This window comes from Aethalodelphis obliquidens, unplaced genomic scaffold (genome assembly GCF_003676395.1).
Source record: "Aethalodelphis obliquidens isolate GAN/ISIS:26980383/991018 unplaced genomic scaffold, ASM367639v1 scaffold32, whole genome shotgun sequence".
NCBI lineage: Eukaryota > Metazoa > Chordata > Mammalia > Artiodactyla > Delphinidae > Aethalodelphis > Aethalodelphis obliquidens.
Genome location: NW_020837976.1, coordinates 9,890,528 through 9,915,262, shown reverse-complemented (window position 1 = coordinate 9,915,262; position 24,735 = coordinate 9,890,528). Strand labels below are relative to the sequence as shown.

The following is a 24,735-nucleotide window of genomic DNA, read 5'->3' as shown; positions in this document are numbered from 1 at the left end:
AATGATATACATAGGGGTCTATATTATACCAAAAAATCTAATATATATTATATATATGGTATAATATTATATAAAAATACATTATATTTGCTATATATGAACTATATATACTGCATATGTATACATCAATAAAAGTGTACTAAGAAAAATTCCTGTAAGAAAAATAGGCCCCAATTCTAAGTTATTTTCTAATTTCATTCTACAAGAAATTACAAATCAGTATACACACAAACCGAGAATTTCTAAGGATACAGTGAGAACATTCAGAATGATCACCCCAGGTTACTGCACAATCTTCAGTAATCAACCATTAAATCATTTCTTAGAGTCTACAGTAATGGATTAATACATTTCACAAAGAATTTCATCAAGAACTGGAGTGATCTACTTACCCTTCAGCTAGTTATGACAAATTTAACTACAGAAAATCCATATTTCTCCAAGAATTCCTATTACTGGTTTCACCGTGATATATCTTTTAATTTTATAGTTAAAATAAGTATCTTCTTAATTATCATCGAAAAAGCCAGGCAATATAGTCTGTTATTAATTAGCTACTATGTGACTGGTAAATAGGAAAGAGATATCAGTGCAAATAAAATTCATCTTAGGCAAGTTATTGAACATCTCTAAGCCTTAGTTTTCTCATCTGTAAAATGGGAATCCTGATGGCATAGGGTTAGATAAGGTATAAGGTTTGTAAGGTGCCTAGCACACTATCTAATATATATAATAAGCTGTCAGTAAGCATTGGCTATGTTAGTTTTTGTAATCAGTATAAAACCTGGGTGTTTCAGAAAGAATATTCTGTGTTTGTTGCCTTATAACCTTTTAATGTAATTGAAAAGTTGTCATAAATATATTTATAATCTTTCTGTGCTTAGAAAAGAGTAAACTAGCACTGTTACTTTCTACATAGTTATTTAATTAAACAAGAAGTTTATTTAAACAAGATGCTTAAGTTGAAGGAAAAACTATAGGATTCATTTCTTTTAGAGTAATTTATCTCTATTTAAAGACAGATTGCCCTACATATAATAGCTATGTACAAAAAAGGTATAAAATTGTCCTTGGTTTTACAATGATAAATGAAAAATATTAAAATTCTCCTTGCAACAAGGTATGCAAGGATTTTTATGGGGTTTTGTTGTTGTTGTTGAACAGTGAGAGCAAAATAACTTGCTGAGTATGCTATCCCATCTCCATTTGATGTCGATCAAAACATACCATTGGCCATTTAGTTAAAAAAAATGCAATATGCTTTTGCACATACACCAGTTACTTTATGTACAGTAAAGGAATAGGGAAGGGGAAAATGAAAGAGTAGAGAAACTGTATTGTGGTAGTCAGGATGTGGTGGAACCAAGTTGCAGTTTTCTAATTGAGAAAGTCTTGGTCTGGAGGAACAGAATTCTGAAGTAAAGTAGCAGGTTCCCTTTTTAGTAGATACCTCCCGTCTGCTGCTGAAACACATCAATTGTATCTTCAGCCTCCATTTCCAACTGTGCAGGTGTGTCTGTTTCATTGATTGGCTGCCCGTCGAGTCAGAATCTGATCTGCCTCATTGACAACCCCTGTTGTTCATAATAGGCTTTCATTAGTTTACTAAGCGGTGTATGTCTCTTAAACTGCACCTCAGAACCATCCTGCCCCACCACCCTCAAATTTATATGATCGTTGTTCTTAGTCTTGACTCCTTCCTTCCGCTTTCGTTGGCCATGGCGAGCACTGGAGTCTCCTCAGCTGTCTTTTCACAAACGAGGTCTGCCCTGTACGGGCACACAAGCAGTGCAGAAGTCGGAGCGGCAGCCCTGGAGGAGGGAGAGGGCCCGCGCCCCTCGTGAGCTCCCTCCCCCACACGCTGCGTGCCTACGTATTTTTTTTTTTTTTTTTTTTGCGGTACGCGGGCCTCTCACTGTTGTGGCGTCTCCTGTTGCGGAGCACAGGCTCTGGACGCGCAGGCTCAGCGGCCGTGGCTCATGGGTACAGCCGCTCCGTGGCATGTGGGATCTTCCCGGACCAGGGCACGAAGCCGTGTCCCCTGCATCGGCAGGCGGACTCTCAACCACTGCGCCACCAGGGAAGCCCCCCTACGTAATCTTTTTAAAGACAAGCAAGCTATAAACAAAAGTGGAAAGAATAAAAATACATAAGAACTCTACTTCATTGATAATTAGCATGTAGATACTTGTTTAATAACTGCCATCTCTTTTGCATTTATTTTAATACTATGTCTATAGAAATAAAATAGGTGATTTTAAACTGTAAAACTAAAATAGCAAAATTACTATTTTTTCTTAGTATTTTGTTGTTGTTGTTGGGGGTAGGAGTTTTTTAATTTATTTATGTACTTTTGCTGTGTTGGGTCTTCGTTTCTGTGCCAGGGCTATCTCTAGTTGTGGCAAGCGGGGGCCACTCTTAATCGCGGTGTGCGGGCCTCACACTGTCGCGGCCTCTCTCGTTGCGCAGCACAGGCTCCAGACACACAGGCTTCAGACGCGCAGGCTCAGTAGTTGTGGCTCACGGGCCTAGTTGCTCCGCGGCATGTGGGATCCTCCCAGACCAGGGCTCGAACCCGTGTTCCCTGCATTGGCAGGCAGATTCTCAACCACTGCGCCACCAGGGAAGCCTTATTTCTTAGTATTTTTAATTTTAAAAAGTCAGCTAACTTCTAAGAAATCTTCAGGAACTGAAAATATGTTACCTTTATGAATAAGAGTGTTTGAAAAATTATGTGAATTGTCCTTGGTTAGACAGTCTCTGGTCTTATACTCATCTAGTATGAGCTAATATAAAATCACAAACACTTAAATGTTATTTCATCATTTATAAGTTTATAATTTCAAAATTGTACACAATGCATCTGCAAATTGAAAGTTTGGTAAAATCTTAGGAAAGTATGACAAAAACTTTCTATGATTTTATGGTACTTAAAGTTTTTCATTTCTATCTGCATCTGATAAATACTGCATTTAAATCATTTAGATGGAGGCATATTAGTAGCAGCTATATGAGAGAAGGTAGTTTAACACTGGAAAATAAAGGCATAGCTGCTGTAGTATAATATATGCATACCTAAAAATCTTTGTAGTCTAGAATAGCTGCCCTAAAAATAATAGGCCTTAGAGAAAAATAGGGCTGGGAGAGTCTCATAAAACCTATGTATGTTTGTAACCAGAGCATAAAATGTTTGTGTGAGGCAGGTTAGCATGGCAGGAGCTTATCTCAAGGAATAAAAAAAGTATGCAAAAACAATATGTGAACACTGGGGTGGGGAAGAGGAACTTGTAACCAGTGTAATTGCCATGAAGGTGAGCGTGGAAGGAAGCGCAGCCTGCCTTAAACCAAGAACTGTGCAAGGCTGGGAGCATAAGTCTCTAGAGAGGCCCCCTCCAGCCCCCCCAACCACACACAGATACGAAGTGTAGTCATTCGTTTTATATTTTCTTAAAATACAGATTAAAAAAAGCTCCTGCTTGAGCAACAGCTAAGCTCAGAGCTTTTTCCTTTCCTGCTGTAGGTTATAATTCTATATTTGCTATATTTGATCCTGTTGCCTAAGAAAAACTATTTTTGAATGAATAAAAATTTCATTTGAGCTAATATCTCTTTCCTATTTACCAGTCACATAGTAGCTAATTGATAACAGACTATATTGCCTGGCTTTTTCGATGATAATTAAGAAGATGCTTAGTTATTTAACTATAAAGTTAAAAGATGTATCATGGTGAAACCAATAATAGGAATTCTTGGAGAAATATGGTTTTTCTGTAGTTAAATTTGTCATAACTAGCTGAAGGGTAAGTAGATCACTCCAGTTCTTGATGAATGTCTTTGTGAAATGTATTAATCCATTATTGTAGACTCTAAGAAATGGTTTAATGGTTGATTATTGAAGATCGTGCAGTAACTTGGGGTGATCATTCTGAATGTTCTCACTGTATCCTTAGAAATTGTCGGTTTGTGTGTATATTGATTTGTAATTTCTTGTAGAATGAAATTAGAAAATAACTTAGAATTGGGGCCTATTTTTCTTACAGGATTTTTTCTTAGTATACTTATTGATGTATATATATGCAGTATATATAGTTCATATATAGCAAATATGTATTTTTATATAATATACCATATATAATATATACTAGATTTTTTGGTATAATATAGACCTCTATGTATATCATTATGTATATTAGTTAAGATATAAACTAGTTAAGAAAACATGATGTTTCAGAGCTGTAGAAAATTTTTTCATGTGAAAATCACATATTTTCATTCAGTTTCTTCAGTAAAGCAGCACACTGCTGGGTACTAAGGATACAGAGGTATTCTGAAACAGATATGGTTCATACTGTCTTGGAACTTATATAGTCTGTCAGGTTAAAGGCTTTAATCATCTCAGTTTTTAGATAATTCTTTTTTTTTAGATAATTAAATTATTTCTGTATTTTTTTTCTATTTTAAAAACTGTTGCAGAAAAATGTTTATTCGTCCTAAGAGTGGATTGGCATTAACAAGTTTTTCCCCAGTGTATGAAAGTTTCATTTATTTCTAATTAAATTATTAAAACTTGGTCTATATGAGACCACAAGTATGGTCATAATAGAATATTTTACTAAGAAGCCAAAACCTTCATTCTCATCTTCATTTCAAAATTCTTCAGCACTATTGTATATTATTTGAAGTATTAACAATGGAATGGGTTTTTAAAATGAAATAAGAAGTCCTAGAAAATTGACAGTAGTATAGGTCTCAGAAATGGTGTCTGTGCCTTCTGTATGATATAGGATATAAACTATAGAGTGTATAAGTAGCTGAAAAGATGCATAGTGCAAGCTGTTATGAGCTCTGTTTTCAAATTTTGAAGCCAGTACATTGGAAGGAGATGCACTTTATTTTGTTTCTTTCTATATGGTTCTGTCATTGGTCTGTTCTTTAGTCATTAAGGAATGGGGAATAACGAGGAGGAGGTGGTAGCAGAAATCTTAAGCTAGGCTCACTTGGTAGTTATATATACCATGACTGAAAGTGTAGTTATATATATACCATGACTGAAGTTGTTTACTAGGTCTTCTTGAAAAAACTCATTTAAATACTGAATGACAGACTTTGGAATTTGACTAGAGAATTTTGAAACTAAAAGCATATACATATATTTTCCAAGTCTGCATTAGGCTATCAGATTTATATATGTGGATACATAAAAAAACTCAGCAGACTTCATTCCAGTTTTTAGACTTCCTGAATGCTAAACTACAATAATATTTTCCTTTTGAAATACTATAAATAATGTCTTTTCCTCTAGGAAATGGCAGCAGTGTCAGCGTTCCTTCAGCCAGGAGCACCCAGGCCATACCCTGCACATTATATGGATACAGCAATCCAGACATACAGGGATATCTGCAAGTAGGTGGCTAGAATATTTATGTTCTATCCATTTAGAGGTAAATTTGACATTTATATGGTTATTAGATATAAATGGTTCTTTGTTTTTTATGCTTTAAACTTAAATAAGCTCCCAAATCAAGTTAATATAGACATAGATAAGGTGAGATGATCTTTTAAAACTAGGGTTTTACTACATTTTCCTTTCCTTTCCAATTTTGTTTGGATATGTGGTTAGGAATTTGTTATATGTAATGTTGAGGTTATTTGTTCTATTGAGGGTGATTTATATTTTGGGGACATCTCTAACTTTAGCCACTGTTAAGCCAGGAGTTAGTTAGTTTGAACTTTCCTTGTTAAATAGGCAAACACAGAGAGTTAAATAATGGTCCAGGGAAGAAAATGAGAAATGTTTTGTACACATAGTGAGTTCTGTTGAAACTCTATGGGAGTTAGAACTCACCACCTGTAAAGGAGACTATGAACTGGTCCAGAGAAGGTGTCACGGTATGTTTGAGGAATAGACCTTGAAAGAAAGGTTGGTAGTTGATAGCCACAAAGACATTTTAGTAATTGTGATTGGCAGGAACAATGTTTTGGATACAGCATTACTGCTGAAAGGGAATAGAGCCCTGGCTAGGTTCGAGGGTTTGTATATATGGAAAGGTGTTTTGAGAGAAATCAGCGTGGGGGAGCATTAACTCTCATTTATTATTATTTTTAAGCTGTAGTTAAGATTTGTGTAGTAGTAAATGGGGGAGTTACTGAATATTTGAGTAGAGCCTTGATAATAAAAGTTATTTTTCAGAAAGATTAATATGACTTTTCTATATAGAATGGATGGGTTACAGTCAGAGGCACAAAGGCAGTTTTGTGTCCTATAATGTTGAAGTAGAAGTAGTAGTCATAGCAATGTGTTTACAACACAACACTAGTAATAATGATTAACATTTATTTAGTGCTCAGCATTTACCACGATGCCAAGGTAATTTACATGCTCATTTAATCTTTACAACAAGCCTGTGAAATGGTGGATACCATTTGATAGACAAGGAGATTGAAACTTAAAGAGTTTAACTTGCCCAAGGGTATGCAGTTAATAAATGGTGGAGCCAGTATCAAATCCTGCCCTTTGTATAGAATACTTTGTATAATCTGTTTGAGAATATATTTGGAGTTTCTGACAGGAGAAACAGCCTTCTGTGAACGAGGAACCTTTGAAGGATTCCGAAAAAGTGAGATTCAAAAGGTAGAAGAACTATGAGAATGAGGCATTAAGGAAGCCAGAGCAGTAAAGTCCTTTCTCTGAAAAGATTTTCCTTGTCTTCATGAAGCACAGAGCTTTTGGAGAGATGTACGTGGAGTGGTGCAAAAGAAAAGTGAAAATACCAATTGACCCAGATAGCCAAATAAGCCGTGGCAATCCAGTTTTGTCTTCCTGTTCATAGCAGACTATATGCTTTTTCTAAATACATACTTAACTGACATCCATTTAACTTATAATCTTTTTTCTAAGTTACCATAATTGGTAAGGTTTATCAACAATTTAATAGATATTTTGGGATAAATTAGAAAATACTACATTAGTTATACATACCAATTTTAAGAAACTCCCTGGTCTCAGAAATATTAAAATGTAAATAAATTTTCTTAAGTACAGGATATACAATATTACTTTTGCAATGCCCTTATAATGCCAGGCTCTACTTTTTAACTGATGCAATCCTATTTATACATTTCTTTTTTGAAGCTTTCCCTTCCCTCCTTTATCTCCCCAAATCATAATAAAAATCAATGGTACCCTGTTCATTATCTGTTTTATGTCAGTTTCTGCGTTTAGATAGGGATTGTGTCATAGAAACACTTGAATCTTTAGTAATTCCACTGCCTGACACAAATGACTTTTTAAAATCTTGCTTTAATAAACAAATTAATATAAAGTCCTGAACTTGGTAGCCTTGTGACTTCATAGCTGATCACAAGGGGAAATAGCTGAGGATAAAAATAAAACAATTGTGTTAAGATTTGTAAAGTTTACTTAAGAAGATTTAAGAACTGAGCATATTTGAGCATATTGTACTATGTGAGTAGGTACTGGTAAGGAGGAGTTAGTCTTTTGTGTTCATTAAAACATTCTCAGATACTCATAAATACCAACCCTCTAAAAAAAATCATGATTTGTAGAAAGTTTATGGCAGGTCACTACAGTAATTTTGAAAGTAGTGAAATGTATTTTTAAAATATCACTGTTCAGAATGACCTTCAAGTTAGTAGTCTTTGGTTGTAATTTTAAGGTCAAGTGGTATATTTTTGTATAAGAATTAGAAAGTAAAATGAGAAAAACTTTGCTGCTACAGTTGACCCTTGAACAGGATAGGTTTGGACTGTGTCGGTCCATTTCTTTTTTTGGCCATGATGTGCAGCATGCGGGATCTTAGTTCCGAAACCAGGGATTGAACCTGTTCCCCCTGCAGTGGAAACGTGGAGTCGTAACCACTGGACCGCCAGGGAAGTCCTGCGGGTCCACTTACACATGAATTTTTTTCAAGAAATATATACTACAGTACTACATAATCCACAGTTGGTTGAATCCATGGATGTGGAACTGTGGATACTGAGGGCCAACTGCATATTTTTGACTGCACTGTTCAGTGGTCAACTGTATTTCTCAACAAAAGGATTCCATCTTGTAATTACACAGTAAAAAATATTTTCATTTATTTTTATTATTTTCAAGAATAAATAATCTAACTCTAGATTTTTGATGATAGTTGTCCACAAGAAAAATCAACTGATTTTGTGTTTTTACAAAGAAGATTTTTCTCAGTAACAGTCAGGCAACACTGGCTCCATGCTATCTCCAAGTGAAACATTTCAATAGTACTAACCAGAGAGAAAATGCCTAATTATTCCTAAAAGTAGTCAGTAAAATGAAACACACATTACCAGAGTTTGCAGTAAGGAAGGAAAAAGAAATCTGAGTGAAATGTTTATATTCCTTTATGTCTGAAAGCAAGTTTTGTTAACTAACTGCTGATTCAGAGATACGAGTTGGGTTCTAGCTTTTTTCATACAGGAAATGTGACTTTGTATTGTAGTCTTACTACAAAATTATACATTGCTAAAAAGTTTTGATGAGTTACGAGAATTCTTTGAAGTTTTTTTTTTTAACCTTTTTTGGTAAGTAGAGAACAAAGACATGTATTTCTTTTTACTTAAAAACTAGAATTGGAAACTTTTGTTGAACACATGGTTACTATGATGTACTAAAATATTATTGTAGTGCTAATTATATTTTTCTTGCCTTTTTTTCTCTAGGAATATGGTATTGGCTGAAAGATGTGTATTGCTTAGTGCTGAAATCTTAAAAAGCCAAAGCAAATATTCAGAGGCTGCAGCTCTCCTAATACGGTTGACCAGTGAGGTACTAAGACTGTGTAGTATTTGTTCTAATTAGTATTGTTTCATACATTTTTTTAAGTGTTTCTTTTTTCTTGAGAGGGTATGCAAAACAAAATTAGAGGGGTATCTCTCTTTGGGAATTTATAACCTGGCTACTTTAGTAATTTGTTGAATTAATTTTAAATGCAGTATTTTGTAAACTGAATTTATTTTATTTACACATTTTAAGCCTGCATGATTATTAACCACAGACATGCACTGTATGTCTTCTATGAATTAAGTTTTGACTTATGGATAACAATATTTAAGGCAACATGCATATACATCTTTCCTAATATAAAATTGATACTTTAAAAAGTAATTACTCAGGAATTTTTAATTTTGTTTTCATTCCTATGAACTTGTTAAAAAATCATCTTATGCATTTTTAAAATCTATATTATGAATATTTCAAAAGGGAGAAAAAGAAATTCACGTAAATAGTTGCTGTTGAAGGTTTCCAACAGACATTAAGTTGTATTGACTATAGGCTTGTAAAGAATGGCAGTAATTCTTTGTCAGTATGGTTAAAGACATGTTTTTTAGATGAATGCTCAAGAACAGAAAAAACAAAATCAAACACCTTTGTGTTTATGTTAATGTTCCCTAGGGTTTTAATCCTTGGACCGTTGTACTTTTTTACTTCATACATGTTTTAGGTAATCTGTTTACAGTTATGATTTTCACTCTCAAATCTGTCTCCAGCCCTGATGTCTCCTTGAGCTTTAGATTTGAAAGGCCAACTGCCTTTTAGACTTAACCTACTTGAGTGTTCCCAATGCACCTTTGAGTCAACATAGCAATAACTAAACTTCTACTTTCTTACCTTATAGATCTTGATCTTAAATTATAACCAGCCAGCTCCTTATTTGCTCAAGGCAAAAACTACTTGAGATGTACCTATATTCTTCTATACTGTCAGTGACACAATTAGGGGATTTTTAATCTATCAATTAATTAATTAGGCTGCATCGGGTCTTAGTTGTGGCATGCAGGATCTTCGTTGTGGCATGTGGATCTTTTGTTGCAGTGTGCAAGCTTCTCTCTAGTTGTGGTGTATGGGCTCTAGAGTGCGCAGGTTCAGTAGTTGTGGCACGTGGGCTTAGTTGCCCCACGGCATGTGAGATCTTAGTTCCCTGACCAGGGATCGAACCCATGTCCCCTGCATTGGAAGGCAGATTCTTAACCACTGGACCACCAGGGAAGTCCCAGGGGATTTTTTGTTTTTAAACTTCTTAAACATGTTTTTATATCTTCACATATTTTACTTATCTCTCTTTCTCTTTTTAAAATCCCTCCTATTACTGTCCTGGTTCATGTCCTTAATGTCCTTCTCTTGGACTTTGGCCCTTTTCCTCACCTTAATTTAGTAGTCCTGATTATCAGTCATATCCTTCAGATATTTGTATGTAGTACCCAGGTTGTTCTAAGTGTCTCTGTCCTGTCCTTTCATATATGCTGTGAGACCTGACTTGTCATATTATATTGGAAGTTATATTTAAGCTGTTAACTTCTTGAGGATAGGGAACTGGGTTGCTTTCTACATTTTTATCCCTAGTGCCTAACACTGGGCTTGACACATGGTATATCATTTACAGATGTTTGTTGAACTGAACCATTAATTATTCTAAAAAGGTTTCTGTCAGTTATAACTAAGTAGGCTAAGGGATGATTTTAAAAATATTTAATAATTGATACTGCATGGACACTGACCAGTATGAACAGTTGTCAGAAACTATTTGTTAGAGCTGAATATAGGTTCTTGAGTGTGTTGATATTCTGTATTATAATAAATAATCTTAACTTGGGTTTGAATATGTTGCTGAGTTTTTCAACCTAGGGGTTATCAGTGAATGTAAAAGGAATTTATGGTTTAGGAGCTTGGAGTAAAATTTCTTTAGAGCAAATTCTTCTATCTGCATTGTAGCGTTATTATTTTCTTTCATTATTCTTTTTCTTTCCAACTCTTTGTTTTTACCTTTCTTTTTCAAACCTGGATGATTTATTTTGTCATGAAATTCTAGGAAATTTATCATTGTCATTTACTGCTTTGGGGTGACAGATGGGGGTGAATGTGATATATTTCCCCAGAAATTGTGATTTTCACTGGCCTTTTCTACTATACCTGTCAGATATTTCTTTGAGATAACTTGAAAGTAAAGACTGTTAGGCATAATATGTCTAAGGTTATTAAATTTTAACTAATAATTTGTATTTATTGTAATTTTGTTAACTAGAAAGGCTGTTTAAAATGAAAAATGTACTCATCCTGAGGGTAGGGAACTGAGTTACATAGTCTTGACATTCATGAATTGTTTTTCCTAGATTTTTGTTAATCCCATTATAGCAAAAGATAGCTGTGATGAAAAGAGTTGTGCTTTGACTTTATTTTTTGCACTGTAAGTTTATGGGCAAGTGGGTCTTATTGTTGTGTTATGCCCTGGGATTTTCAGCATGGCAGAGCAAACCCAGTTTAATGATGAAACATGTCACATTTAGTAGCACATAGGTAGTGTTTAAATTTGGTGCTTAAAACATGGTGCTTTCCCCTTCCTTGTGTCTATGTTTCTGTGTTGAACATTTATTCTGGTCATATAACCCTTTTTGTCTGTTACTCCATTTAAATACAATAAATCACCTTATCAAGGATATAGTAATAGCACCAGTTTTTTATAAGTTTCTCAAGCTTGGGAGGAACTGTTCCTGTGGTAAGTTGTTCAGCTGCTAGCACCTTTCCTGTTAATTTCACAATTATGCAAAGAAAAAAAATCTTAGTGCCATGCCATCCTTGAGATTTGATTCAGTTAAGTTTGTGCAGCGGGTGCCTTTTTTTAATGGAAGTGTTTATGGAAACCTCTACCTCAAATGATTTTTTCCCTTGTATTTATCTTCATATTATAAGTTAGTGTTGCCTTTTCAGCTTTTGTTAAAATTATATTTTGGCTGTGGGCAAAGTTCACAGGCTGGAGTTCTTGTTGCAGTGGTATCATGGGGTTTTTTCCTTAGTTCCTTATAGAGCATATATGATAGACTTGTCATAGTGTGGATGTGAACTAACACTAAAATAAAATTTTATTCTTCAGCTCATTCAAAGAAAGCCTCTGCTTTCTGGATAAAATTATCACTTTGTGAAATTCTTCCATTTTTCTTCCATCAACACAGATGGCAGTTACCATTCTTTTCAGGGCCATTTTTTGGTTTCAAAGCAGTGTTTTTTTTCTACTTTAGGTGTCACTGTAAGACAGGACCTAAACGAAGAACAAAGGCTGCAGTGGGATATGAGTGCAGGGTGTTTAGCTCTGCAAATCAGTTCTTTCTCAGCAAACAGTTTCACTGGATGCAGGAGGCAAATTTTGCTTCAGTTAAATTAATATATGCTGTGGACTTCCGGGTCTCTCTTGAATTGGTCAGTCAAATTAAAGTTCAGAATGCTGAGGGTTTACTGTGCTGGTTCTCAATTGAATTGTACATTAGAATCATTTACACACCATCAAAGATATCTAGGGTATATTCCTTATTTTATTCAGAATGTCCAGGATTGCAGCCCATCTGGGTTTTGCAGGTTAATGAAGCTTTGTAGGCAATTAAAAAAATGTTTTTATGCTGTGTGTGTGCATGTATGTGTGTGTGTGTGTGGGTGCATGTGCATGCTAAGAATAAACTTAAGAAATTTATAGGACTTAAACTGACTCTATTGAGAAACCTAAATAAAATTCAAAAATAGAAGAAGTAATTAGAGGGAATCTACCTGTTCTAGATATTAAAATGTATTATAAGGCTTTAGAAGTTAAAACTGTTTACAATGATAAGAATAGACAAAGTAATGGAATAGAATGAGAATTTAAATACTACATATAATTAGCTGTCATTTTGTCATATTAGTGGGAAATGTTAGGTTATTCACTGAATGGTGTTGTGACATCAAACTAGCTGATTCCTATCTTATTCATTACATGATAATTATAGCTTGATTAAGTTATAATATGAAAAAATGAACAACTTGGAAGAATATATGGGAGAACATTTTTTAAAATCTAGGAATGATAACATTCTTTCTTAGTTTGATACAGTATTTTGAAGCCATAGAAGCAAAGATATAGTATGTTTGACTACTAAAGAATAGACTCTTTCATGTCAAAACTGGGAAATACTATTTGCAGATATATGACAGAGGCCTAATATTAATTAAGTGTACAAAGGGCTCTTACAAACCAGATAATCACAAAAACCCATTCACAAATGGGCATAAACAGGCAATTCACAGAAAAAATACAAAGACACATAAACATATGGAAGATGAATAGCCTTACTATTAAAGACGTGTATGTTGAGAAACAAAGTGTTATTTTTCTTTTATGAAAGTGATAAAATTAAAAAAAATGATTTTTGGCTGAGTGGAAAATGAACTCTTATTCTCTTATGGGAACTTTTACTGGTATGGCTTTTTTTTTTTTTTTACCAGTTTGGCTATATTAATTGGAATTTGAAGTATATGCATAGCTTTCATTAACTCAGCACTTCTACATCCAAAAACTTGTTTAATAAAAATATTTGTATAGTTACTCAAAAATCTTTTTGTAAAGATGTTTATTGAAGCATTTTTTGTAGTAATTAAAGTATGTGGCAGTATTAAATCAATCAGTTGGAGACTGTATTAATAAATTATGGTACATTTATATAATGGAATACAATGTGGCTTTAAAAGAAATGAGAGATGTAGATGTTTTGGAAAGAAGTCCATGATATTAAGTTAAAATGCAAGCTAATACTCCGTATAATACCATTAATGTATAAGGAAGTATGAGTATTAAACTGTTGTATTTAACATATAAGTACAGGGAGGGAGAGAGAGAAACGACACAAACCAGCACCATGTTGGTAATAGTAGTTACCTCTGGCAAATTGGATGAGGAATGAGGTGGGAAAGAAAGATACTCACTTTTTTTCTTCAAACATTTATTCTTTAAGGAAAAAAAGAGGCTGTATTTAATAATTTTTTAAGAAGAAAGCATTTTCCTAAAAAAATAAAGAAGTAAGCTCCCTAGCTTCCCCAGGTAATTCCGATGCAAACCCTTGGTTAAGAACTGCTTGTTAATTGTATATTCCTAATTTTCCCACTCACTAGCTTTTGGGTTTAGTTAACTAAGAAAATCATCTGATCATTTAGTTTTTGTTATGAGGGGGTTGAAATAGATTAATAATATCTACCATTTACTGAATGCTTTCTGGAGTGTCTCCTCAGGTCTTTTTCCACTCTAATATAATTTTATGATTGCTACAGAGATAGTTACAGTAATCAATGGTCTATGAACACTTTTTGATGTAACTATAATTTGTTGAAATTATTGCATTTAAAGTCAATGTTTTCTGTTTTCAACTTTCCCTGGGGAAAATAATGGCAGCAGAACACATGGAAGGGCATGGTAAGTTCAGCTTGAGAACAGCTGAAAAACTAGAGAAAGTTTGGTGAAAATGTTGTTGATGCTTGATCAGCAACCTTCAGTACTTTCTCAGTTATTTGTAAAGTGACGATGGCTCTGTCATTTGAAAGGTTGTCCTTACGGGTGAGGCTATGAATGTAGTATGTGGTCTTTGTAGACTCTGTTGTAAGTCAGTTGAAGTGGAAACTAATTTGAGTTATACCATTTACTAACTAATATGCTAACAGTAGGTGATAATCTTTGAAGGGGAAGCCTTCTGGACTTTTTAATGCAAATCAGTCATTTTGACCCTCTTGAACTAGAGCAAAAACTGAGAATTCCTTTTAAGTACAGTAAAACCTGATAGAGGACAGAGTAGTAAATTAGATTATGTCATGATCTACACACATTCTATCTTTCCTTTTTTCTTGGATGGATGGAAATATGCTATTGTATGTCACAGATCAGTTTCCAGAAGAAATTAGATTAGTGTGAATCTATTTTTTTCTGTACTCCATTTTCTGGTTTATCTTTAAATCAGTATACCTGTATTAAATTCCCAGTTTATATTCTTTTTTGCCATTTGAAAAGAGATTGCATTTCTTCACAGATTTATTACATGGGGCATATCATAACCAGACATTTGGCTCTATGAAAAGCAAAAGAAAATATTTCATGATAGAGACTTCTTTGGACTTTTTTTAAATTTGGCTTATTGGAAGAAAGAATCATCAAGACTGGATTGTCTCTTGATCTCTGCCCTCAGATACTCCTAAGTTAAATATTGCGTATGCTATATATTATTTTAAGAAAGTAAATGTTTTTTCACTAATTACTTCTTTACTTTTAATTTTGTGACGTTAACCTTCTTTTTCTTTAACATTCAATAGGATTCTGATCTTCGAAGTGCACTTCTTTTGGAACAGGCGGCACATTGCTTTATAAACATGAAGAGTCCCATGGTTAGAAAATACGCGTTTCATATGATACTGGCAGGCCACCGGTTTAGTAAAGCAGGGCAGGTGAGTGCATTTGCTTTAAAAAGAAAATAATTTATTTATTTTAATTTTTATTTGTTATAATTTGTTTATAGAGGTATGTTATTTGTCAATTTTTTGATTTAAAGTTCTAAAGATGGAATTAAATTCTGTTCTGAGGTAATGTGTTATATTGATAAGGACATGAGATTTGGATTTAGACAAATCTGAGTTTAAATCTTGATCTACTCACAACTTGACTTTTTAAAGTTATGTCTTTGAGCCTCTGTTTTTTTTTTTTAATTTATAAAATTTGGAATTTTGCCCCAATTTTTGTGAGGTTAAACTAAATCATATATGTGAAGGCCAGATATACTGCACTTAAGTAATTTTAATCCTTCTTAAAGGTGATTAAACCCTCCCTATTTCAACTCTGGTCTTCTATTTTCTCTCAGAATGTCTCTTAATGGTATTTACTAAATATTTAATGGGTAGAAATCTTCTGTCTCTTGTCCCTGGGAGCAGTTGGGTTGGAAAAGATCTTTATTAATTTAGAGAGATTCTCTGGCCCCAGTTGTCCTTTTAAGCGTTAGCTGGAGGGACCTTTTTAGAGGCAGTTACCACTTTCTAGAGTGGTAACAGCAGTTGAGATATGGTGGTTTACTGTAAATATAGATAGAAGTGTGGGTTGAGTAATCATCTCTGTATTCCAGGGACTTTGCTAGGAGCTGAGCTTACACCCATAAAACTAACATATCTTGTCTCTTAAGGAATTTTTTAATCTAGTCAGGGAGTGTGAGGATTTTTTTGAATTTAGTTAATAAAAATTTTTATGAACATACATTTTTCAAAGTCTGCGATAACCAGAACATGCCAGTGTTGTAAATTATATGTTATTTCAAAGATACAAAGAAATAAAGATGTTCTAAAATTATTCTCAATTTCATGTAAGAATGCCGTGATTTTTAAAAACCAACTTTTCAAAATTTGGGTTCCTCCCTCTATTTTTGGAAACTGGCAAGTTAGAAAATATGTGACCTTGCTTTATATTAAATACGAAACTGTAAAAATATTTATAAAATTAAAAGTCTTTATAATAATTTGATGTACTTCATGTATTAGAATTTCTCAGGCTCTGAAGTGGGGGTAAAAAAGCTCTGATTTTTCACACCTTTTTTCCATAGTAAGTATAAAATGCATCTGAAACGTGCTATTCCATTGTTTATCTTTGCTTAAAAAGTGTTATTCAAAAATCTACAAAATGTGTTAAGCATGTGGTTTCCTTTCCTTAGAAGAATAATTATATGCCCCATTAGGAATGATTGTGTCTCTTATTAAAAGTAAGTTATCCTTTTTCCACATCTTTGTCCACTTTTGTGAATGGTTTCATTTGTGGTTATGATGTCATTGGATCTTGTATTTACCTTCTAAAAGTACAGGGCATATTGTTTCTAGGAAATGCATAGCAAGTTAAAAGTGACTACATTGTGGTAGGTTGACATACATTTGCTATCTGGCCTAATAATCATCTTTAACTGTAGTTATCTCATGGAGTTAATGATTCCAAGGTAGGTTGCTGTTTTGTGACCACTCTGTATACCTTGAACCCAGGGAATTGCTTTCTCAAGTAGTAGAAACTTGAAAATATAACTGGTAATGAAGACCTATTGGAAAAGCAAATATATGTCCCTTTGAAGTTTGTCAAGAACAGTATCTTCCTTGGAAGATAGGGCACGCATAGGGCACGTAATTCTGACTGAGGCCAGGTTGTTTCTGAGAAGCACCAACTTTTTATAACATTTCCATTAAAAACAGGTGTGTGTATTGGGAAGGATGAGTGAGGAGCATAGAGGATATTATATATATATAGTAATGTCATTTCTCAGTCCTCTCTGTGAGTTCATGTTGAATTACTTGTCCCCAGAAATTTTTTATAATTCAATTTTTTCATTAAGAATATGAACACGTGTAAGGTATTTAAAGTTAGAGAACTGACATTATAAGAGACTTTTACAGTTAAAAAAAAAAAATTAAGAAAGTGCTGGAGAAGGTGTTTGTGCCCAGAATACCCTGGACAATCTTTCTATTTTTTACTTCAAAAGGCAGACTTTAAATCCTTGTTACCTCTTAAATCTCTTTAGATGCTTTTTCAAGAGATCCTAAAAAATGCACTTGAATGTGACACTTCTAGACACCTTTGTTTCTCTTTATCTCTCAGTTTGTAAGATTCAGTAACTGTGTTCCTTTACTAAATGCAGTACAGAGATTGGGTTTTTTGTTTTTTAAAGAAACATCACTTAAAAATTATTTTGAAATAATCTCAAACTTATAAAAAAGTTACAAGCACAGTTCAGAAACTTTTGTTTACTTGAGCCATTTGAGAGTTGTGTGCCTGGTGCCCCAGTACCCCCCAGTACTTTAGGACATATTTCCTGTTTCTTAGAAACAAATTTTTTTCTCCTGTATTACCATAAAACAACAATGAAAATCAAGAACTTAGTACTAATACAGTACTACTATCTAATCCTTAGATGCCATTCAGGTTTTGATAGTTGCCCCCTAAATGTCCTTTATAGTGAAGGATCCTGTTCAGAAGGATACTTTGACATTTATGATATTGACACTTTTAACGATTATAGGCCGGTTATTTTGTAGAATGTCCCTCAGTTTAGGCTTATCTGATGTTTCCTCATCCTGAGATTCAAATCGGGTATCTTTGTAAGGATATCACAAAAGAGAGACTGTTCTTATTGCATGCTATCAAGTGGCAGATGATTTTGATTTGCTTTCTTTATCTCTTTTCAAGAAAACATTTCCTAAAACAATGAACAATTCTGGTTAAACATGGTACAGAATTTGTAAATCTGCCGTGGAGAGGGGAGTGGTTACAAGAATTAGTCTGAAGCAAAAGGTTAGGTGGAGAGAAGCCTTTTTCTTGGTACCAAATCCCAGTTTTAGAATGGAGCTTGTCTGAGTTCAGAGGGTGGCAGTGATATATAATTAAAGCCAAATATCTGCTCATGGGTGTGGCAGGATGCAGCGGTGGGCAGAAGAAAAGGATGCCAAACTCTATCACTACCAAACAAACAAGACCAATAAATATAAGTACATACTTATACCATATACTCATATATGCAGTATTAGAATGCACATTACTGTTCAGCCCAGTGCGGTGGTATAGAGAGCTGACCATAACAAAATTTAGACTTTACAAGATAGTTCTCAGCTAGAAGCTAACGACGGCAAGTCTCTAACTGATCCATGACTCCATGTGCTACTGCTCTGGAAACTCCCAGATGGTTTTTCATGAAGTCATTATTAGCCCTGACTTCTTAGACTTCTTGCCCTTGGACAGAGCAGTTACTTGTTTGCTTCAGGACCACTTGGTTTTTAGCAGTAATTACAAAGGGGTTTTCATAAATGTTAGTTTCATTTTCCTCATCATCCCAGTGTCTATTAGAGGAAGAACTAATTACCAGTTACTTGATTTCGTGTGTGTGTGTGTGTGTGTGCGCGTTATTTTTTCCAGTCCAAGAGAAATTTGGATTGTAATACTTTGTTTTGTGTATTTTCTTACAGAAGAAACATGCTTTACGCTGCTATTGTCAAGCCATGCAAGTTTACAAAGGAAAAGGCTGGTCTCTTGCAGAGGATCACATTAACTTCACCATTGGACGTCAGTCCTATACTCTTAGGCAACTGGACAATGCTGTGTCTGCTTTTAGGCATATTTTAATCAATGAAAGTAAACAATCTGCTGCTCAACAAGGGGCCTTCCTCAGAGAATATCTTTATGTTTACAAGGTGAACACTTATTTTCAAGAGTGTATATTAAAATTATATTTGTCATTATTTTCAGCAAAAAGCACATTCAGTACTAGCTAGTAGGAGTCTTATAAGTGTTTTTATTAGAATATATGCAATTATCTGTCTTAATATGGCAGGCTAGGCTTTTTGGTCATAGATCTGAGTTGTGTTGCCTTTCCACAGTTCTCATAAAAGAGAATTTTAATATTCCAGTAAACATTTGTATCTGTACTTGGAATCTTTAAAAAAAAAGATGCCATGAGCTTTCTGGACTGTTTCTTCAATATGTATTTTTGAATTATAACTGGTTTTACAGTATATTGGGTTATCTCCCCATTTGGAAAGTACATTCCTCTCTTTTTCCTATGAAAGATAAGGAGATACGGATCTGTGGGAGGTAGATTAATTTGATGTAATGCAGTAGAATTAATAGGAAGAAAAAATATTTCACTGAGACAGGAGGATAGTAACTTTAAAGCATTGTTTTGTGGAGAAATGGAAAGTTGTAATTTTTTCCTCAGGGTCCATGAATAGTAAATATTTTATCTGTCCTGCAAAATATAATTACCCTTTTATACTTTATTAATTTGAAATCATATGGGTAAGAATTTTGGCAGAGAGGATGCTATAATGAGTCCAGGTAAAAAACATACAAAAATAAAGATGTGTTACATATATACAATGGAATATTACTCAGCCATAAAAAGGAATGAAATTGGGTCATTTATAGAGACGTGGATGGATCTAGAGAGTGTCATACAGAGTGAAGTTAAGTCAGAAAGAGAAAAACAAATACTGTATATTAATGCATATATGTGGAACCTAGAAAAATGGTACAGATGAACCAGTTTGCAGGGCAGAAATAGAGACACAGATGTAGAGAACAAATGTATGGACACCAAGGGGGGGAAGCGATGGGGTGGGGGAGGGGTGGTGGTGTGATTAAAAATAAAAAAAATAATAATAATATTTGGAGGTATAACATCCAGAGAGAACTAACTAGCAGAGTAACCTTAGGGAGATTCTCCTGGACCACAATCAATGATATCTAAAGTTCTTCCCAGTTATAAAATTTTATGACTCTAAAATATTAAGTAAAACTAGTAATTAATATTCTTGTTTAACATGTTTTTAATATCTTGTGTATTAAAAAATGAGGAAGCACATTTTGAAGATAACGAAGTTTTCTCAAAAATTGTTCTTTTCTTTGGTATTTTTCCTAGAATGTAAGTCAGCTATCACCAGATGGTCCTTTACCGCAGCTTCCTTTACCATATATTAACAGTTCAGCAACACGGGTTTTCTTTGGCCATGACAGACGACCAGCAGATGGTTAGTAAAGTTTAATTTGGCTTTGTTACCTCTTGACTTTTTTTGTTTAAGTTTTTTCATCTTTTTCCATTTAAAAAATAATGTGTAGTTGTTAAAGAATATTTGAAAATAAACAGCAATACCATATCATCTGTTACCCTGCTACCTGAGCTACTACTTTGGGGTTTTCCTTCCAGCTTTAAAAACTAAAAACAATAACAACAAAATAGCCGTACTTATAATGACTTTTCTTATATAATATAAAGAATTCTCATGTTATTACATAATCTTGATAAACATTTTTAATGGCTGTAAAATATTCCATTCAGTGCATATAAAGTATTGTAACATTTGCTTGTTTTATAGTTTCCATCTTTTTGCTTATATAAAATCTAAGTTGTAATAGACATTTTTGTGGATAAAACTTGTCTTAACATTTTATTATGGAAAATTTCAAATGTATACAGATGCAGTGAACAGTTGCCAATATTATGCTGTTCTTATTGTAAGACTTTTTTAAAACATAGGATTATTTCCTTAGCGTTGAGCTGTAGAATGGCAGTCCTGGGCCAAAAGTATAAATATATCAAGGGTCTTCATGCATGTTAAAGTAAACTTTGTAATTTTAAGCCTTCTTAATTGGAGCTTAATATGTTTCTTTTTAAGAGCTAATTTAGTAATTTATTTAAAAATATTTATCAGGATGCTTATAGCAGCATTGTTTTTAGTAGCAAGAAAAGTAAAACAGCAGGGAATGAATTGATAAATTTTGGTACATTCATATAATGGTTTCATGGATAATACCCCCAGCATAAAGCTGAGTGAAAAAAGTTGCAGAATGATGGCTGAAATGTAATTCCATGTATATAAATTTCAAAAATATAAACCAACTCTATGAATTGTTTATGTATACACTCATTTGGTAAGGTAAAAAAAATAAAAAATATGAGTGTGAATGTTATGCTTCAGAGTAGCTCTGGGAAGAAGTGGTACCAGTGGAGGAGATGAAGGAGAGTGACAGGATTGGGGAGGGTGACATAGAGGACATCAACTCTATCTGTAACATTTATTTTATTTTTAAATAAAATTTGGGATCATATAACAAAGTTAACATTTGTTAAATTTTGATATACAAGTATTTGTTATATTATTCTCCATGCTTTGTTTGTATGTTTGAAATATTTCATATAAAATTGTAGACAACTAGGAAGATGTATTCTTTCAGAGTCAGAAGGAAAAAAGCATCAATATTATAAGTTAAGTTCCAGTCAGGCTAGAATTAGTAAGAGGTTATTTTTCTCTCAGATAATTGGAAATAGGCAAGAATGGTATATGTGTTTATTTGGATACTTTAGACCTTTATTTTAAATATATTTCATTTGAGGGCAGGTGTTAATAAATATGCGTATTTAATAGTGACACTTTTCTTTTTTTTTAAGGTGAAAAGCAAGCAGCTACTCATGTAAGTCTTGATCAAGAATATGACTCTGAATCCTCTCAGCAGTGGCGAGAACTTGAGGAACACGTTGTGGCTGTGGTCAACAGAGGAGTACTTCCATCCAACTTCCACCCCACAGAGTACTGTTTGAACCGTTACTCAGATAACTCAAGATTTCCGCTCACAGTTGTAGAAGGTGATATACTTGAATTTCTTTTTAAAAAATATTTATTTATTTAATTATTTATTTTTATTTATTTATTTTGGCTGTGCTGGGTCTTAGTTGTGGCACACAGGATCTTTAGTTGCAGCATGCGGAATCTTCTTAGTTGTAGCATGCGGACTTCTTAGTTGTGGCATGCATGCGGGATCTAGTTCCCCAACCAGGGATCCAACCTGGACCCCCTGCATTGGGAGCGTGGAGTCTTACCCACTGGACAACCAGGGAAGTCCCTTGAATTTCTATTCATGTTTTTTTTTTCCCCCTGACATCTTTATTGGAGTATAAATGCTTTACAATGTTGTGTTAGTTTCTGCTGTACAACAACGTGAATCAGCTTTTATTTTGTTTACAGTGTATTCAGGATAATGTGAGTTTTTTTGGTTTTTTTCTTTTAATTTAATTAATTAATCTATTTATTTGGGCTGTGTCGGGTCTTTGTTGCCACGCGTGGGCTTTCTCTAATTGTGGCGAGCAGGAGCTACTCTTCATTGCCGTGCGTGAGCTTCTCATTGCGGTGGCTTCTCTTGTTGCGGAGCACGGGCTCTAGGCACACGGGCTTCAGTAGCTGTGGTACGTGGGCTCAGTAGTTGTGGGTCGCGGGCTCTAGAGCACAGGCTTAGTAGTTGTGGCGCACGGGCTTAGTTGCTCCGTGGCATGTAGGATCTTCCCGGACCAGGGCTCGAACCTGTGTCACCTGCATTGGCAGGTGGATTCTTAACCACTGCACCACCAGGGAAGCCCTCAAGATAATGTTCTGCATGCCAAATATGACTAGAAGTTGGGGATGCAAAAGTAAATTGAGTACTCATAATGTAGTGAGCTGCATTTATAAAACCATGCAGTGGGGGCTTTAATACAGGAATATGCAATGTGCTTTTGGAATATAGAAGACAGAATGACATTCTTTGGTACAGAGAAATTGGGGAAATCTTCTTGAGAAGGTAATTTAAACTGAATCCTGAATAAATGGACATTTACAAGGTGATAGGCAGAAATGCAGAGCTGTGAAAGCAAGGTGTGTTCAGAGAATTGAAGCATAGGGTGATGTATGGGGTTTATTCAAGTTATTAATTTAGGCCTTTCTTTTATAGAGCCAATAACAGTGGAAGTGGCTTTTAGAAACCCTTTGAAAGTTCCACTTTTGTTGACTGATTTGTCATTGCTCTGGAAGTTTCAACCTAAAGATGTCAGTGGAAAGGAAAATGAAGTTAAAGAACTAGTAAGTTGTTAAAAGGTATTTGTAATAAGCATGTTTCAGTAACAGTCTTAACAGATGCTGTAATAGCATTTCAACTTCTTCTGTTCAGTGAGCTGAAGTTACTCTTTTTTGTTTGTTTGTTTTGTTTTTTGTTTTTGCGGTACGCGGGCCTCTCACTGTTGCGGCCTCTCCTGTTGCGGAGCACAGGCTCCGGACGCGCAGGCTCAGCGGCCATGGCTCATGGGTCTAGCCGCTCCGCGGCATGTGGGATCTTCCCAGACCGGGGCACGAATCTGTGTCCCCTGCATCGGCAGGCGGACTCTCAACCACTGCGCCACCAGGGAAGCCCTGAAGTTACTCTTCTTTTATGCTTACTTTCTCTAGTTACAAAAAGTATGAGATATGCTTATTGAAAATTGAGAGTACAGAAGAAGATAAGGATAGAAGTAAAACTGTTTTGTCTTTTCAGCATTTATTTCTTCCAGTTTTATTGAGATATAACTGACATACAGCATTGTGTAAGTTTAAGGTGTACAGCATAATGATTTGACTTAACATACCTCAAGAAATGGTTATCATAGTAAGTTCACTAGCATCCATCATCTTATATAGATACAAAATTAAAGAAATAGAAAAAAATATTTTTCCTTGTGATGAGAATGCTTAGGATTTTCTCTTAACTTTCTTATATAACGTACAACAGTGTTAGTTATATTTATTATGCTGTACATTACGTTTCTAGTATCTTATCTTACAACTGGAATTTTGTATCTTTTGACTTCTTTCATCCAGTTCCCCCTCTCCCCACTCCCTGCCTCTGATAACCACAAATCAGATCTCTTTTTCTATGAGTTTGTTCATTTGTTTTTTTGTTTTTGAGGTATAATTGACCTACAATGCTATGTTAGTTCCTGATACACAACATAGTGATTTGCTATTTCTGTACATTTTTAAATGATCACCATAATAAGTCTAGTTGTCATCTGTCACCATACAAAGATGTTACAGAGTTATTGACTGTATTCCCCACATTGTACATTTCTTGTGACTCATTTACTTTGCAACTGGAAGTTTGTACCTCCTAATCTCCCTCACCTATTTCCTCCCACCCCACCCCCTGGCAATTACCAGTTTGTTCTCTGTATCTATGACTTTTTGTTTTGTTATGTTTGTTCATTTGTTTTGCTTCTTAGATATCATTGTCTTATCAGTATTTAGAAATAACTACTTTAACACTTTTGTATGCCTTTCTAATCATTTGCATTTGTATGTTTTTTCCTCATATGTGGGATTCTCATTATGTATGTTGCTTTTTTAATTCTGTATTTATATGCATATTTTGGTATTAAATATATTAATATTTCATTTTTGTATAATATTCCATAACACGAATGGTCTGTAAGCTATTCTACTCTCTCCATTGGTAGTAGTTTTGGAAGTTTTCATTTGTTTACTATTATAATAATTCATTGGTGAAAATTTGAGTACATAGTTTCTTATCCTGATTACTTCTGTAGGAAAAATTCCTAGGCATGAAG

At 34.3% G+C, this 24,735-nt stretch overlaps 1 protein-coding gene and 1 pseudogene across 8 annotated transcripts in view; one reads left to right on the top strand and one right to left on the bottom strand.

Moving 5' to 3' along the window:
* TRAPPC8 (trafficking protein particle complex subunit 8) overlaps positions 1 to 24,735 on the top strand; it is a 91,407-nt gene that overhangs the window by 25,408 nt on the left and 41,264 nt on the right. For all 8 annotated transcript variants that reach the window (XM_027127682.1, XM_027127684.1, XM_027127688.1 and 5 more), the window contains 7 exons: positions 5,303 to 5,403; positions 8,701 to 8,806; positions 15,134 to 15,265; positions 18,800 to 19,024; positions 20,251 to 20,359; positions 21,778 to 21,972; positions 23,091 to 23,218. In XM_027127682.1, coding sequence (XP_026983483.1) covers positions 5,303 to 5,403; positions 8,701 to 8,806; positions 15,134 to 15,265; positions 18,800 to 19,024; positions 20,251 to 20,359; positions 21,778 to 21,972; positions 23,091 to 23,218 — 996 coding nt within the window. The remainder of the gene's footprint in view (positions 1 to 5,302; positions 5,404 to 8,700; positions 8,807 to 15,133; positions 15,266 to 18,799; positions 19,025 to 20,250; positions 20,360 to 21,777; positions 21,973 to 23,090; positions 23,219 to 24,735) is intronic.
* On the bottom strand, positions 159 to 4,394 carry LOC113631238 (small ubiquitin-related modifier 2-like; annotated as a pseudogene).